At 46.7% G+C, this 16,585-nt stretch overlaps 2 protein-coding genes across 3 annotated transcripts; one reads left to right on the top strand and one right to left on the bottom strand.

Annotated features, from left to right (window-relative positions):
• The first annotated feature begins 138 nt into the window (after positions 1–138).
• Positions 139–10,095, top strand: mms19 (MMS19 homolog, cytosolic iron-sulfur assembly component). The gene is made up of 31 exons (XM_047031858.1): positions 139–269; positions 779–827; positions 1,048–1,148; positions 1,447–1,532; positions 1,666–1,740; positions 1,941–2,010; positions 2,111–2,239; positions 2,387–2,448; positions 2,783–2,869; positions 3,210–3,284; positions 3,397–3,474; positions 3,657–3,795; positions 4,045–4,199; positions 4,300–4,378; positions 4,855–4,980; positions 5,183–5,264; positions 5,395–5,492; positions 5,647–5,808; positions 5,911–6,066; positions 6,241–6,340; positions 6,427–6,529; positions 6,611–6,685; positions 6,811–6,937; positions 7,126–7,232; positions 7,554–7,610; positions 7,804–7,990; positions 8,115–8,197; positions 8,376–8,540; positions 8,625–8,684; positions 8,819–8,919; positions 9,083–10,095. Exons 1-31 carry the CDS (start codon positions 179–181, stop codon positions 9,111–9,113), a joined length of 3,096 nt encoding a protein of 1,031 aa, XP_046887814.1. The 5' UTR covers positions 139–178; the 3' UTR covers positions 9,114–10,095.
• Positions 9,532–16,555, bottom strand: zdhhc16b (zinc finger DHHC-type palmitoyltransferase 16b). Of its 2 annotated transcripts, none has more exons than XM_047031860.1 (10): positions 16,416–16,555; positions 14,232–14,497; positions 13,857–14,051; positions 13,499–13,587; positions 13,350–13,378; positions 13,111–13,244; positions 12,013–12,098; positions 11,671–11,794; positions 11,394–11,464; positions 9,532–11,238 (listed from the first exon to the last, which is right to left on the bottom strand). In XM_047031860.1, the coding sequence occupies exons 2-10, from the start codon at positions 14,481–14,483 to the stop codon at positions 11,136–11,138; spliced, it is 1,083 nt and encodes a 360-aa protein (XP_046887816.1). In that variant the 5' UTR covers positions 14,484–14,497; positions 16,416–16,555; the 3' UTR covers positions 9,532–11,135. The 2 variants fall into 2 exon arrangements, with proteins under 2 accessions (XP_046887816.1, XP_046887817.1); XM_047031861.1 differs by lacking the exon at positions 16,416–16,555 and adding an exon at positions 14,778–15,053.
• Between the last annotated feature and the right edge of the window lie 30 nt (positions 16,556–16,585).

Here is a 16,585-nt window from a genome sequence, read left to right on the forward strand (position 1 = left end):
TTGTATTGACATTGTCAACATAAAGAGCATACATTGACTGTCACACAGAACCGTTACATTGTAATGTTACTTATTGAGAACAGCATCATATCATAGAGCTGGGAAACTCACGGCCACAACTTTTTACGCATGCTCAATTCAGTTTGAACCACCACCACCACCACCACCAAGGCTGTTCATGATGGCTGCGGACAGTGCCTTGTTAGTGGGCTTGGTAGAAGAATTTGTATCGGGACAACAGGACAGCAAGGCAGAAGACACAGCCACAGGTAGCAAATCTATCCAGCCACTTCATTCGAGGGTCAGATTTGGAGAGCCAATAGCCAGTTATACGCACATGCCGCATGACTGATGTTCATTTAGGCTCAGCCCAGCATGACATCTGCCAGGCTAGCCAGCATAGCCATCTGCAGGCTAAACTATGTAGCTAGCATGCTAGCAAGCTACATCCTGTATGCAACCGCATGCTTCCAAGCCATCGACATTAACGTCGGGCTGTTAAGCTTGACATATATATGTGCACCGTTTATATATTAGTCTGTCTACGGAAGTTTCTTTTGTCAGCTAGATATGTTTGACTGTAGATTTCATAGCCTACATGCCAGTGTGCTTGCTAGCTAGCTAGCTAACTTTATAGCCTTTTGAAATGAGCTGTCAATGGACTATTGGCCCTTACATCCCCACGACCCCTTATCCAGTCTGACTTGATGAACAGTTCTACCGTATCATATTTAGGACTTTTAGTGATTATAAAATGAAAATGTCGTTTCTCCATCAGGGATCAAAGCTGGGAAGTTCACAATACTACAGCTGGTGGAAGCACTGGGGTAATATGTATATTATTGTCATTGCCTCTTAAATATTCAGTAAAAGTCCCTATGCCATACTTTTGTATTTGCATTCTGTATCTGGCAGAATGTCAGTGGGAGAGCTTCTCTATTATGCTTCTATCACTAAATGATATGTTTGGTGAGTAATTGAATAAAAAGGTCTGCCTGAGCATCTGTAAACAACTTGTGCCCATCCTCTCCATTCCTCCCTGTGTAGACTAAGTCTGACCAGCTCCCAGCCCCAGACACGAGCACGATCAGTCCAGCTCCTCTCCCAGGTCCTGCAGGAGTGCTATGCAGACCTCTCAGAGCAGGAAGGTCTGCTGTTCTTTTATATTCTAATGTACTATGCGCTACGCTTCTAAACCCTATACCCTATACCCTGTATACTCTGTTGTATTGTATTTCTTGGTTATCCCTCACACACACACACACACACACACACACACACACACACACACACACACACACACACACACACACATGGAAAGGCTCTGTGCACATACATTTGGTACCTAAATATGTCTTGCAAACCTATCTAATTACCTGTTTGTGCATTAAATGATGTGAACCCATGAACTGAAAATGTTAACTATCATTTATTTTCTACTCAAAGTGGAGGTTCTTATAGCCTTCTACGAGAATAGACTGAAGGACCACTATGTCATCACACCGCATGCCCTACAGGGACTGAAAGCACTGGTCAGTCACTAACTCAGCTAACTCATTCCTTGGAATAATGTTGCTCTATATGTGCAATTTGACATAAAGATAATTGCAAAAATGAAAAAAGAGAGTTGGTGTGTGGCATAACATGCATATGCTCATTTTTCAGACCAAATGCACAGTGCTGCCTCCTGGGTCTGCAGTGTCTATGCTGAAGTCTCTGTTTCAGGACGTTCACGTGCAGGTAAGCTCACACAGCTGGCCTATATTTCCCTGGTGGGTAGGATTTAGGGTAGAACTAACACAACAACAAATTTCCACAAAGTGTAATGCTAAGTAATCATTTTGCAGATGATTTGAACATATTTAGTCAACATAATCGAACTGTAAAGTAGCAATGTATAGCAAAATTATGTTTGTGTGTGTATGTTTTTTTTCTGTCAGTCTCTGATGCTGGCAGAGAGAGCTCATGTCTACAACATGCTTATCAACCTCATGGGATCCAGAGAACAAGGTATACAAGTATTCTGCTATGAAAAAGGAAATCATATTTCATTAATCTTTTCCTTTTGGTGCCTGTACTTCACATTTGTTGTCCCATTTTCATTCCACAGAGTTGAAAGGTTTGGGGGCAGACTTTGTATTTGGATTTGTCCAATCAATGGATGGGGAAAGGGACCCACGCAACCTCCTGTTAGCCTTTCAAATTGCCCGGAATATCATCCACAGGAATTACGATATGGGTGAAAACACAGATGAGCATGCACACATACACACCGTGCCAAGCAGAGTTCAAATTGGAACACGTGATGTGGCTGAACCAATATATTTGTGTTAGTTATATTTAAGGATGTTGCTGTAATGTGACGTGTATGCGTCTGTGTTCTCAGGTAAATTCACAGAGGAGCTGTTTGAAGTGACGTCCTGCTACTTCCCCATTGACTTCAGCCCTGTGAGTGACTGTTTACTCAGCTGCTGGGTACTAACTCCAGATCAGCCAATGACGTCATGTCTGTCTCTGTCTGTGTGTTCCGGTGGACCGGTAGACTAACAGACTACCGCTTGGCTGAAATTCAAAAAATGGCTTGAAACTGTTTCTCCTCAGGTTCACTAAGCCTCAGATTCATTGTGACTTCATGAATTTCCCCTTTGTCTTTAAATTGAATATGATGATATTGGTTTGAAGTGGGCATTTATTTTCATGCCTTGTAGCATGATAACAATCCAGGTTTGTGTGTGTGTGTCTGTCTGTGTGTGTGTGTGTCTGTGTGTGTCTGTGTGTCTAGCCTCCCAACGACCCCCATGGTATCACCAAGGAGGAGCTGATTTTGACCCTGAGGGCGGTGCTGACTGGGACCCCCAGCTTTGCAGAGGTCAGGACAGGGACACAGTGCCCAGACTATAGAGATGTAAATGGGATACAAGCTATGTATGAGTGAAAAGCAGAGCCAAAGAGACTGGTGTAGAAAAAGAGAGAGGAAGGGCAGGGCAGGAGAAGAAAAAAAGTCTGTAGCCAAGACTGCAGTAGCTGCTACAGCTGAAGAGATCTATAGAATATGAATCAACAATACAGCCATTGATTTGTAATGTGTGTGTGTAAGGAAATTAAACAAAGGCAAAGAAAAAGGGTGTGCAATTGTTTGCGCCAGCGTGCTTGTGGGTTTGAGCTGCATAGATATGATTTGTTAGTATTTTTACAATTTGCATCTCCAGTTTCTGTTGCCCCTGATCATCGAGAAGCTGGACTCGGATGTTCAGAGTGCCAAACTGGACTCCTTACAGACTCTGGTGAGAACAAGCTTCAGCCTCAAACATCCTATGCCTCAACCACCGAATACCACCCAACAGTCTGTCTCTGGTGCCCATGAGGCTCGTGATGTGTTTGGCATCTGTGTTGCAGAGCGCCTGTGCGTCTGTGTATGAGTATAAGGATCTGGCAGAGTTCCTCCCAGGGCTGTGGTCCTCGCTACGCAGAGAGGTACACTTCAGAAGAACCAGAATATTCTTATTCTACCTTATTCTTATTAACTTATTCTAACAACAATTGTCAGTGTGTAAACTAATCCAGGAACTGTGGGTCTACGTTAGAAGTGTAAGGTTAAAGCACCTTTGACCTCCATGCAGCTGGGTTGTAATTGTTTCCCCAACTCCACCTCGTAGGTGTTCCAGACAGCCAGCGAGAGAGTGGAGTCCACCGGCCTATCAGCTCTCAGTGCTCTGACTTCCTGTCTGTCTCGCTCCGTTCTCAACTCTGACTCTGAAGACTCCCTCAATGTCTTTCTGGATCAGGTCATCAAAGGTAGCTAGTGTCTCTGCCTGTCCCAGACACAGAGACCGGGGGAGGGAACACGCTCTGCACCAAATGTGGTTTTGAGGTGTTGTGTACTGCAGAGGAGGTTTGCACTTCGAGAGGAAGTGAGGGCTATACGGCTCCTCTACAGCGGCAGCTGAGTGCAGATGGATGCTAACACAAAGTAACCAGCCTTCCTGCGTGCCAGACCACCAGGACCCTCCACCCACACACGCGCCTCATGTCTCCTCCATGCAGATTGCGAGCACCACCTGAGTGAGCCGGACCTCAAGCTGGTGTGGCCCAGTGCCAAGCTGCTGCAGGCTGCCTCTAGCGCCTCCTACAGGGCCAGCTACAGGGTGGCCGCCGCCGTCATGCCCTCCCTCATTGAGCAGTACAACAACCGCACCCAGGTAGGGGCAACACATCTGTTTCAAATGGTTAAGTCAGTGACAATTTTGGCTTTGTCTGATGCTAATCATGTGACCTCCCCCCCGCCCCTCCAATCTGTAGTGTGCTCATAGGCGCACCCTGCTCGAGGTGGTACAGGGCTTTGTCCAGCCGTCCAAGATTGGCCAGTTAAACACGGAAGGTGGGTGGTGTTGCTCCCCTTACCTTGTATCAAGTTCATTTTCTCTCTTTATACCCTTACAGAAGCCTCTGGCTGTGTAATGTGTTCTACCAGTGACTCATGTGGCAGGACCTCAGAGAAGTCTCTGGGGATGAACACTGTTAGAACTTGCCCAGCCAAGCACGAGAACACTTTTAATCACAAATCATAGTTTTGGAATGATAAAAATGCTGCACTGTTTTCTGTTCTTTATAACTAAGCTTGTTCTCCCAAAGGCTCTGAGATTTCTGATTTGTAGCTGTTTGACTTGATTACTGCATTAACCTGTCTCATGTCCTTTTCTGCCCCTTTTGCCTTTCTCCCTCCCTGTTTCTGCTCCCTCCTGTCTGTCTCCGTTCCTGTCTCTCTCTCTTTCTCTCACTTTCTCTTTCCCTGTCTCTCTCCCTGTCTCTGTCTGTCTGTCTGTCTGTCTGTCTCTCCCTCTCCTCCCCTCCTAGATGAGAGTGTACTGAATGACTTCCGTGCGTCTCTCTGCAGTGTAGTGTTCTCAGCGCTGACAGAGAGCAACGCAGGGCTCCAGGTTACGGCCACGCGCGTACTCACTGCACTGGCCCAGCACACAGGTGACTAGTCCTTCGTTTACACCAGCTCATACGAACACAGCCGTTAAGTAGACTCCACATCTGTTTCTCAGCTAAAATAAGGGAATGTCTCCTCTTACTCTGCTCTTCCTTATTCCCCCCCTTCCCCTCTCCTCCCGTATCCCTCTCCCCTCCATTGTCCCCTCTCTCCCATCTTCCCTCTCTTCTCTGTCCTGTCCCCCAGGTCTGTTGCAGCAGGCAGATGTGGAGCAGGCTGTAGCTCACCTGACCAGGCTTGTTCTGGAAGAAGCTGATGCCACAGTCAGGTGAGACCTAGTCTCTGTGTGTGTGGGCTCTGGTTCTGTAAGAGGTTCTGATGACAAAACACCATGACAACATCATTCTTCTCCTCTCTCTCTGTCTTCTCTCACACTGTCTGTCTCTGTGGGCCTTCAGTGTAGCAGTGATGGACTGTGCAGGATCCTTAGCCAAGCTCCACCCTGCTGCCTTCATCACCAACATGGTGCCTCATCTAAAGGACCAGATATTTACAGGTTCTCTCCTGTTTTCTGGTTAAATCTGTATGAAAGGACAATGCCTTCAAATAGATTTCCCTTCTTGCTGCAATTAACCCCAGGCCTGTTTCAACAATAGCTAATATAACAAGATAAATACCTGAGGTAACCAATCTCCCTGTCCTGCCTTTAGAGCCCATGGCCCTAGGTGATGGCTCCACTCTGTCCCAGGAGCCATCCCAGCATGCAGTGCGTCAGCGGTGTGTCTCAGCGCTGGCAGCGGTGTCGTCTCAGCCCAGTGTGGTCCAGGAGAGCACCCCAGTCCTGCTGCAGGTTTTAAGCTCCGCACACACAGGTATCTAAAATACACACGCACACAGGCACATCACCACATATTGTGCGACTCAGTATAACACGCGAAGAGGAGGATTTTTGTTGACGATGACGATGCCTCCAGGCTCTGGCTGTTTCTCGTCAGAGGAGGTGGTGTCGGTGTGTCACAGTCTGCAGAGGATAGCAGAGCAGGCGCAGGACACAGAGGAGACCAGTCACGTCTTCCATGACATCATCATTCCGCGCCTGCTGGGACTGGCCTTACAAGCAGCCCTGCAAGGTAAACCTTTCAACTTTTCATCCTCTGCCCTCGCCTTTTCCTCTCAAAAGAGAGTAGTTAGTTACATGCATTTATATAAGGAGTGACTAAGAGGAATCAAGGGAGTCGTTGAGCTGTGAACTGTTTTGAATCCAATCAGAATCTAACATCAATGATCTCCTCTGTTGTGCGCAGGTGAAGGGCATGCTGGTCCTCGTAGTCCTCTGGTGGAGGAGTCTATTATTTTAGCAATGGTCCCTGTCATTAGCACCACCTGTGCCAGGCTACAGCCCGCGTGAGTACACACTTTGTGTGTCTCTCTCTTTCTCATAATCACTCCTTCCTTGTCTGACTCCCTTGATCTCACGACCATGTCAACAGACTGGCCAGTCAGACTGCATCCAGGGCAGTATCTCTCTTCCTGGATGGGGACGTCTCCTTCCTGCCTGACAATGCCTTTCCTGACCACATCCAGCTCCTCAAGGTGAGCACGCCTGTGGGCTTTTTTTCATCCGTGTGTTCGTGTTCATGGTACTGAATGATGCATGGCGCCATTGTCTTCCAGAAACAGAGCCAGTATTGGAGCCAGTCCCAGATGGTGTGTCTACTCATGGCCTGTGTCTGCTCTCTGCCCAGGAGTGTGAGTCCGCTAGTCCCCACGCCTCCCGACTCCATCCTCACATGCTATAGAATGACACAAAGGCAGTTCATAACTTGTTTCCTGGTAGATGTAGTCCTTCATGTTGTGTGTGTGTGTGCGTGCAGGTGGAGGTGCCCCAGATGGACAGACTGCTGGCTGAGCTGGAGGAGCTGAGCTGTAGCAACAATCACCCTCTGTCCTACACCTCTGCTGCCAAGTGCTACGCAGGCCTAGTCAACAAATCCCCTCCAGGTAACTGTCCAGGAGGCTGTGAGTGGGGGCCTTACGGCTTGTCACGTGTGTCGTGAACTTTTGAGACTTGAGACAAGTCTCAAGGTTGTGACATGGCTGTGAAGAAATTAGAGGTTTCTGAGGTGAATCTGTATTCACTTTCTCTCTGTCTCTCTGTCTCTGTCTGTCTTGGTGTGTGTGTGTTACAGGTGACTCCCTGGAGTCATTGATAGAGAGGACCATGAAGAGAGTGTGTTCAGAGCTGGACTCCCCCTCCTCTCCTCAGCACACACAGGCTCTCACTCTGTTGCTGTGGGTGAGTGTCTTCTCTGGGCCTCCGGACCCGTACCAGCCCACACCACTACAAACTCATATGTCTTGTTCCATTTCCCTCTGTGTGGCCTTGCACAGACACATCATTGACTGCCACTGCACAGCCAGAAATGGAACAATGCCCAGCCAGGGCATTAGGATCCCTTTCCGTTTGGCAGCGGAACAGAGATTTTCATCACTGTGAACTGACCTTGTGTCTGAGCCCGTGAGCGTCTCTCTGAGGACCTGCTGTCCATTGTGCTGCGATGCCGCTGTAGCTAGGGCTGGGTTCATGCCAGTGTATGAATGCTCGTGTTGTCTCCAGGTGGCCAAGGCTCTGCTGCTGAGATACCACCCTCTGTCAACCACCCTGACGGACAAGGTAACGGCTCGCTGTACTCGCACTCGAAACACACACACTCACACACACACACATGTGCTCACACGCTTAGACACCAGCAACCCAGGACACTCACACGTAGGCCTAAACACATGCTAAGACAGACCCGCAGTTACACACAAACCAGGGTGCGTACACACTCACACTCCAGTGACCCTATGTGTCTCGCCCTCAGCTCTTCTCCCTGCTCAGCGACTCTGAGCTGGGGACCTTGGCGGCCGACGGCTTCTCTCTCCTCATGAGTGACTCCGTGGACATTCTGAACCGCGGGTGCCACGCGGACGTGCGCATCATGTACCGCCAGCGCTTCTTCACCGAGAACTCTGCCAAGCTGGTCCAGGGCTTTAACTCTGCCCCAGCAGGTACCAACAACAGGCGTTATCCATCCGCCACCTATACCATCATCCGTAATGAGAAATACATGATTTGTAACTGTATGTCATACTGTGTATTTCAATCTCCGCCCCATTTCTCTCACTCCACCAGAGAAGAAGTCTTGCTATCTGAAGGCTCTGTCCCACATCGTCAACAACCTGCCCAGACAGGTCCAGCTCTCAGAGCTTCCTGCGGTGAGTGACCAGAGTGAACAGTAGGTCTGGTTGTAGAGTTGTTGAACTTGCTGTCAAACACAACTACTAAGTAGAACGTGGGGGAGAAAAAGATCCAGAACGCATGACGTTCCTCGTTCCTGATTAGCGGCTTTGGTTTCTTTTCATGTTTTCACTTCTTTGACTTGTGTGCTTCCAGCTCCTGCCCCTGCTGCTGGAGGCCCTGTCGTGTCCTGACCAAGGCGTCCAGCTGTCTACCCTGTCCTGCCTGCAGCCTGTCCTGCTAGACCCCCCCTCTGCCCTGGTCACCCAACTGGAGGCTCTGGTCTCACGCCTGCTGGCTCTCACCTCCAGCCCGGCCATGGTAGGGGCTACACACACACACACTTAACTCTTCATGCCTGTGTTGGATGGAAGAGCCTTTCTGACGGTCTCTGTCCTATCACAGAAAGTGCGTATCGCCTCACTGCGGTGTATCCATGCCGTCTCCCGCTTCCCCGAACACGAGGTAAGACTCGCTCTCATTTTGGTTCCGAGTCACGATGTCAACGTTCCTGATGTCACCCGTTCACCTGAATAACGCCCCCACGGCAGGTTATGACACAGTCGTTAATAGCTCCTCCCCTTGCCCCCTGGTGCCAGGTGATGCCATTCCGTACCAGGGTGCTTCGTGCCCTCGCAGCCCCCCTTGGTGACAACAAGAGGCTGGTCAGAAGCGAGGCCGTAAAGGCCCGTGGAGAGTGGTGAGTAGTTAGCAGTAGAGGCCGGCGCTCGGCAAGGAGGTGCGGGTCTATCGATAGTGATAAGCTACATCAACACAGTGAAAATGGTGGATGACGTGTTGCTGTTTATCTTGTTCACACCCCACTAGACTTTCGGTATCAGGTAACTGTCTGTCTTCTATAGGTTCTTACTGGGAAGTCCAGGGGGCAGGTGAATGACCTCTCCCTCCAGTCCACCACACACCCCAACCACATCCAAAGGTGGTGAGGAGGGAGAGACAGCCTGTGTCCAAGCTGGGTGGCCCAGGAACTAGACTCAAGACCCTGGGCAACATGGCCCTCTCTGGATCCTCACCCCACCACCACCTCTAATCCCTCCAACTCACACCCCCGCCACAAGCTTCTCCACATCTCATTTTTGGACTGCTTCTACCCTGACAAACGTGAGACGAGTTCCACTGACCAAGAGCCTGGAGTCCAGGAGAGTTGGCCCTCATGGCACCTTCAGATAGGAATGTGCTGCCTAGATTGTATATATGAGTGTCTGTGATGTAGACTAGAGGTGTGTGCTCTATGCGTCACGTGTGCTCTATGCGTCACATATCTGTCTGGAGTGCCGTGAAGCGAAGGTCTGACCTCGGTGAGCTCTGATTGGCCTGGACATGCAGGGCGGCATGATGGCCAGCTCGACCTCAGACTAGGAGCTGCACTGAACCAAGCAGGGCACTGACACAGCAGCCTCTCTTTGGGGAAAGGGCAGGATTGGGTGTTGTTTAGGTAAATGTGTGATTTAAAGGAAAAGGAAATGTATTGATTTACACAGATGTGTTTCTCATATGGCTGAATGTGTGATTGGGTAGATGATTTATGAACAGTGTGTATATCCTGAGGTCCGAACCGGTTCAAAAGCTCTAAGTTCATTTTAACTTGATTTGAATATCTAACCATATTGAAGACGTTATGTTTAGAATTAAGATGACGCAGAATGAATGCCACTACGAACTTGCCAATCATCCAAAGTGGTGCACTATTTACAATTGTTCATTGGATGACTTCCTGTAACAAAAGCCTTGATTATAGTTGTCAAAGGAATCCCTTTTTACAGAAACCTTGAGACTTGTATTCTGAATTTAAGAACAAAAGATGTTTGTAGGTGGTCAAGGGTTGTTCGTTGTCTTTCAGTCTCACTGGTCCCAAGGTCCGAACTTCACAAAAACCTATGCCAAGGATATATGTGGACAATATTTAAATATCTTTTAAGTTAACCTGTCAATAAAACATTGTTTGTAATTGTATAAATTGTGGTTGATTCTTTTTATAAAAATGACATGGGAAATGTAAAAAGTTGTAAGAAAACTTAAGATATCAAATATGTTTATAAAAGCAATGATAACATATGCAGAGTCAAACAACGGAGCACAGCTCCTTTTGATCAGGTCACAGCTGTCCATCACTATCCATCACTATGGCAACCTTAACCATCATTATGGCAAGTTTGACTGCGTATGCCCATAATTCAACAAATTGCCTAGTGATGCTCAGAGGTTTTCTTTTGTGCTGGCTGCAGTACATAGACATGTTAAGGTTAAGACATAAATTAAGTTACACTAGCAATGAGTACATAATTTTCCAAAAAGTCTAAGACTAATTCAATAAAACTTATCAATAGTGCCAATATTCAACTGAAACCAATCTCTGATGACAAAAAGCACATATCAAAGATCTTGTTTGATTACAGCAGCACCAAAAAACTACTGTAAACTCATCATCTCTAGTCAGTAAACCTCTAAGCTATGTATTAATGGTTAAGTCAATCCAATGGGTCATCCTGTTTAACTAAGGCCTTGTAGATAAAGCTCTTCTTTGGCACCCTTCTGTCAAAAACAACACATTTTGTCTACTCAGTACATTTTAAAACACGTTACATTGTCAATGGTCTAACCAGTACAAAAAACAAACCCTGAAAAGGGTCAAGATTCCACCAACACAGACTTACAATAGTTGAAAAGACAGGACCTGTGGTTTCACATTGACGTGACGATAGTCAGAGGAGTGCAAAGAATAAAACCATGATGTGCCCAGGGGGCAGAGTCCTAGGTTACCCCACAGCGGGCCTCCCTGTTGGGGCCCGAAAGAGGAACATGAGGCTGAGAGGGTGTGGGCCTCCAAGGCTGACCAGCAGCTGTCCAGAGAGTAAGGGTGGGTACAGAGTCTGATAGGAGAGGTCATGTAGGGGGTCAGATGGCCATGGGGTCTTTCCTCATAGGAGTGTAATCCCATACAATGCCATCTTCATGGGGAGGATGGCTGGATGGCAGGAGGACCCGGGTGAGCCAATGACTGAGAAAGAAAACCAACAAAGAAGAAATGAGTTTCTGGCTTCAACATATCTTCTTACTTCGCTTTCTGCAAGATAACCAGAAGGAAGGGATAGCTACAGTAGCTACATCCTGGCTTTTGTATAAACACAATTAAATGAAACTTCTACTACATACCTTGTCTTCTCCACTCCTAACAGCACCTTCCAGTTGTTTAGTCTGCCATGGTGGTAAGGATTTTTGAACACCTAAAGTAGAGAAAAGGAGGTTAAGAATATTTCCTGGTGTGCTTGAATCAAGGCTTATTTTCAAAGCTTTCTCCTGCTAAGCCAAGTTATCAGACTGACTGCCAGATTAGCATGTCTGGATGGGTGAGATCAACTCCAATCAGATAAGGGAACGTCACAGCAGTAGAAGTCCACAGTCTCCTAAAACAGGCCCCAGCGAACCTCACCTTCCCGCTCTCCTTCAGGCGTTTGGCCTCTTTGCGGTTGATGTGTCTCTCGATGCTGGTCTCTCCGTGGGTGATGAGGATGGCATGCCACAGGGTCAGCCCCCCCAGGGCTACTGCCACCGAGCTGCAGGGAGGACACTGTGCAGGTCAATCTCTCATCTCGGAAATGATGAATTTATGATGTTCTCCCATACACCCTGTCCACTATGTAGATACTGGTACACAAAATATTCATACTAATAATGTAACCAGGACAATTTTACAATACTGTATTTTTACATTTCCATTAAAAAAAGACATCCCTTGAAAGATGAAGCCTTTTAGCACTACAAAATGGCTGACCTGGTTAGCACCCAGACAAAGATGACACACTTGTGAACAAGCCTCTCCCTGAAGCTGTAAGGAGGGGGCGGGGTCTGGTAGTAGCTCTGTGGAGGACAGGAGAATGATGAGAACTGTTCTACAGGTACACATCTTGCAAAGTGCAAACACAGATGGTTGAGCAAACAGGGTTGTGATTAAAATCCAGCAAGAGCTAGTTAGCACTACAGTACACTACTGGACTACTGCCTATGGCCCATGACCAAGTTTATAGAAGCGCTGCCATTTGACACTTGTTTACTAGTCTACTATGACGGCTTTTCTACCTAACCAATCACTACCTGTGTGTGAATCAGGTTAAGGAGCAGACCAATCCCAGTCACAGTCTCTCCTTTTAGCTCCGCCTCCACACTTCTGTGGCTCTAACGGCAGAGCAGCACAGGATGTTGGTGCAAAGTCGAACGTTGGACGATAATATGAACAATATAATACAGACAATATCAATCTCTGTTCAGACCATAAAGTTCTATGTAAACCCTTCATTGTTTAAGTTCAGCCAGGGGGCAAGAAGATGTTATTTGTAGCTTGGAGGCTTTCTGAAAGAGACAGTTGAACTGGTTGTGTGTCCAAGGGCTTCAGTTGTTTGCATACCAACAGTCTAACCACTTGAAGATAAACACTGACTGGAACTGAAACATCAACATAAAAGAACATGCAGTGCTGAGAACTGCTTTAACGATCTCCTGATCTTCACACATCTCGATCAGAATGTATGGCCTTTCACTGGCCTATATGAAACTCCTCGTGTTGCTCTATGGAACTGACAGGAGACGAGGCAGATGGAGACAGAACCTGCATATAGTCCAGACAGGGAATGTTGCAGAGAAGTGTCAGACAGACCCCGATCAAACAGTCAAATAACTAAATACCTTGTTCATGTTGAGCATTCAATTACAAGGCATGAAGTCGAAAATATATTTTGACAATGGACGAGCTCTTTTACTGTGCATACAGAAACTTCAGCTGTTAAGTTTCTCTCATGTATGTACAGTTTTTTTTTTTTTTTTTTTTTTTTTTTTTACACCCTGTCATTCTTTGCTGTTAGCTATCACCACTCACCTCCACAGCATTGTAAGCCTCTATGAACATTTCTTTGCAGCTGACGCTGCAGTACATACAACCTAGTGTCATGTACAAGCAGAAACAGAAGAAGTAGCGATGGTTGAAGTGCCCCACACAGTTGTTTAGCCAGGCTGGGTTCATGGTTAAGGCAACGGCAACACAGAGCATCAGGTCAAGCCATCTCAGTGTGGTAACATGAAAGTGATGAATCTGTGATCTTTACAGTATAAGGATACGGCAGTGGTGGTCCATCTTCAGAACACACCTGTACAATAGAAGAATAAACATCAGCATTTTACCACCCACTAAACTACTAACAAATTGACATGTTTACACATTACGTTTTGCCCATTAGAATTGAGTATGATCAGAGTTTGGTCCTTACGTGTTGCAGATGCTACAGTGGTGGGTCCTAGCTGGCTTGGGAACGATGCATTTCTTACAGATAGACACTGATGGGATGTCAGTCTTCTCCTAAGAGGCAACACAACAAAACAAGGTGTTAATCTCATACACACAGTCCCCTGTCTCATTGGTATTTATTTGTACAAATACAATCAAAATGGTCCAAAATGGTCCTTTGATGTGTGAAAAGGTTTTCAAAACAGTTCATTATCAATGAAGGGCACTGGAGCTACAGAAGAACAATCCTGAAGGTAAGATAGCTGGGCTTAGGCTTTTCAAGGAAAACTTTAATCCATCCTGCCTAGGAGTTTATTTTCAGCAGGCATTAGGAAAGGCACCTTAGGAGGGTGTCCTGCAGAGGTAGTGGTGGCCTTGTAATAGTGGAAGAGGACCATGGTGAGGATCCAGTGGCCATAACTCAGGTGCCAGACAATCCACTGGAGAGGGTAGGTGCTAAGGATGATGGGCAACACAAAGAGGTAGACAATGACCAGGACGGAGCCAGTGAGGAGAATCACCAACGTTACAAATACCTGGAGGAGAGAAACGAGGAGGAAGACAGGAGAAAGAAAAGATTAGAAAATTGGGGGTGTCCCGTGTATTCATGATAGAGAAGGTACAGCTAGTTTGCTAGCTAAAGCTTGCTGAAGGAATCGATTTTTGGAGGTAAAAAGTACAATCAACTCCAATCTGAATAAATCAAGTCCACTCACCACACCAAACCAGCGAGTGACATGGTCCACTATCCAGTACACAGGCTCAAACACACAGTCCAGGAGGGTGTCAGAGTTGGACAGGCTGTTGAAATATAGTGACTTGAGGAGCAGCTTGAAGTAGCTCCACAGTTCCTGGAGCTTCCTCTTAGGCTTGGAGGCACCGCCGACCCCTCTCCTGGGGCACAGACGGCACCAGCGCAGGAGCAGACGCATGGCCCTGGAGAACTGCCACCTCCAGCTGCTACGCATCCCCCTGCCGCCTTCTACGCACACACACACACACAGACACACACACCAGAAATTACACACACATGCCGCCAGAAACAGCAGTTCGTCATGGCGCAGCTTGATCCCCATCTCTGGTGATGATGCCATGGTGGTTAGTCTGTCCCTTCAGGAAAGGACACCGTCGTCATCTCGAACGGAACTCTAACTGAACTGAAGACTTGACTGGCGAAGCGCCCAGGCTTTGCCAACCTTAATTTGAACCTGAACCAGATGCCCTGCCCACAATCCCTCAGCCACGCAGTCTGCCCATCTCACCTGTCAAAGGACCCCTGAGCGGAGAATAAAAGCGACCCAGGTTTCCACAAGGCAAAAACTTGGCTTGGAACCGAAGCCTTCACGAGATGCATCTGCACACACACGCATCTTATCAACCTGCACCATTGGCACCATCCTCGTCATCATGGTGATTGAAAACAGCACAGGACTGTGTCCAAAAGTGCCTCGAAAATAGGACAAGGGCTCTCAGGTAACATCTCCACTCTCTAAAAACATATACCTTCAATAATTCATTAGCCATACAGGTTCTGTGGCCAACCTCTTCTTAGAAATGCAGAGGGGAAATGCAAAACAAGTAACCCTGTAGGAACGAAAAAGAGGGATGCATTTCTTAGAAGAGGAATATGTGGTTACTTGATCCAGGCATCATTTCATGAAAGTGAGTATTGGTTTCACTGATAAAAATGGCAGCCTTGTTTACGTTCTCCAGAATAGTAGTATCAATTATTAGTTAGAACAGCTGGGCCTTCACCGTAATGTGGAAGGAGTAGGTGCGGGAATCTTGTGGTACCTCTCGATTCGATGCAAATCGAATCTGGGGTCACGATTCGATTAAAAATGTATTTAATTTTTTTTAAATCCATTTTTAATCTAATTTCGATTCAATATATGCTTACATTTTATTCCAGTTTGCTGTTTAGTGTTACTTGTTTCTATTTGACTGCAATAGGTAGTTAAGTGTTGAAGAAAAAAATCCCACTGCATTGAAACCTTGAAATGTATAGTTTTTCTTGCATTTTAGTAAACTCATTGTTATAAAACCATTTTTTCCCTCAGCCCTACTAAGCAGGCATTTGGTCAACAGCACTGCCCCCTATGTTAACAATAGGGCAGAGACACAGTTGCTCACAAAAGATATAATGACAGAAATTAAAGAACGTCCCCAGGCCATGTCAGTGAATAATCATTAGCTTTGACTGGCATGCTGTGACAGCATATGCCACATAGCCTGACTAGGATGAGAGGCATCCAGTTAAATCAACTGGCTCCTCCCGTCTCCTTCTGGCTCATGCCAGGTTTACAAGTCTATTGTGCTAGTAATGTAAATTAAATCACACTTTAACAAAACAAAAGTCAGTCAGCACTGAATCCATTAGTTGAATTTTCCACCCTTCAAAGTAGAGGCCTGGTAGTTTTATTTTAAGAAGTATAAAAATGTCATTAATCTGATTCGGGTGGCAGAGCAGAGAAAGAGAGGAGGGTTGCATTGAGAGAGCAGTCTCCATAACAACACTATAAAGCCGCAGTTAAGTGATCGTCCCCTGCTGCTCACCAGTGTAATAAGCTTTGCTGTCCTCCAGCCATCTCACCTAAAGACTAAGCTACATCAGCCTTGCAAGTGCCAAGCCCAGTGCAGTGAAGTCAACACAGCCCTTCAGGGATGGTTTTCTGTCTTCTAACTGGCCCAATCATGCTTGTTGCATGCATGCAATGTTATCATCTTGCGAAGATGCTAGCAATATCACATAGACATGAACACATCCTGCCTAGCTACTAGTCACTCGCTAAGTAAAGCAATAGGTAGCCTAGCTAACATTGCCACATTGGCTTTCTAGCTAGCACTACTAGTGAGCTAGCTGTCATTAAAAATGAAGTGACCAGTGGCAAGCTACATACCTTGTAAAACCAAAAGATCCAGTTAAATAAAATGCATGGATACTAAAGTCATTAGAAATACAGGCTCCTCTGCATCCAAGATTTTTGGTTGTTGAGCGGGGTTGCCCTAGCTCCAGCCCTGCTCTTGCTACTGCTTGCCTTTGACAGATGAGCGTTGCATTCTGGGACAT

This window comes from Hypomesus transpacificus, chromosome 13 (assembly GCF_021917145.1).
Source record: "Hypomesus transpacificus isolate Combined female chromosome 13, fHypTra1, whole genome shotgun sequence".
Taxonomy (NCBI): domain Eukaryota; kingdom Metazoa; phylum Chordata; class Actinopteri; order Osmeriformes; family Osmeridae; genus Hypomesus; species Hypomesus transpacificus.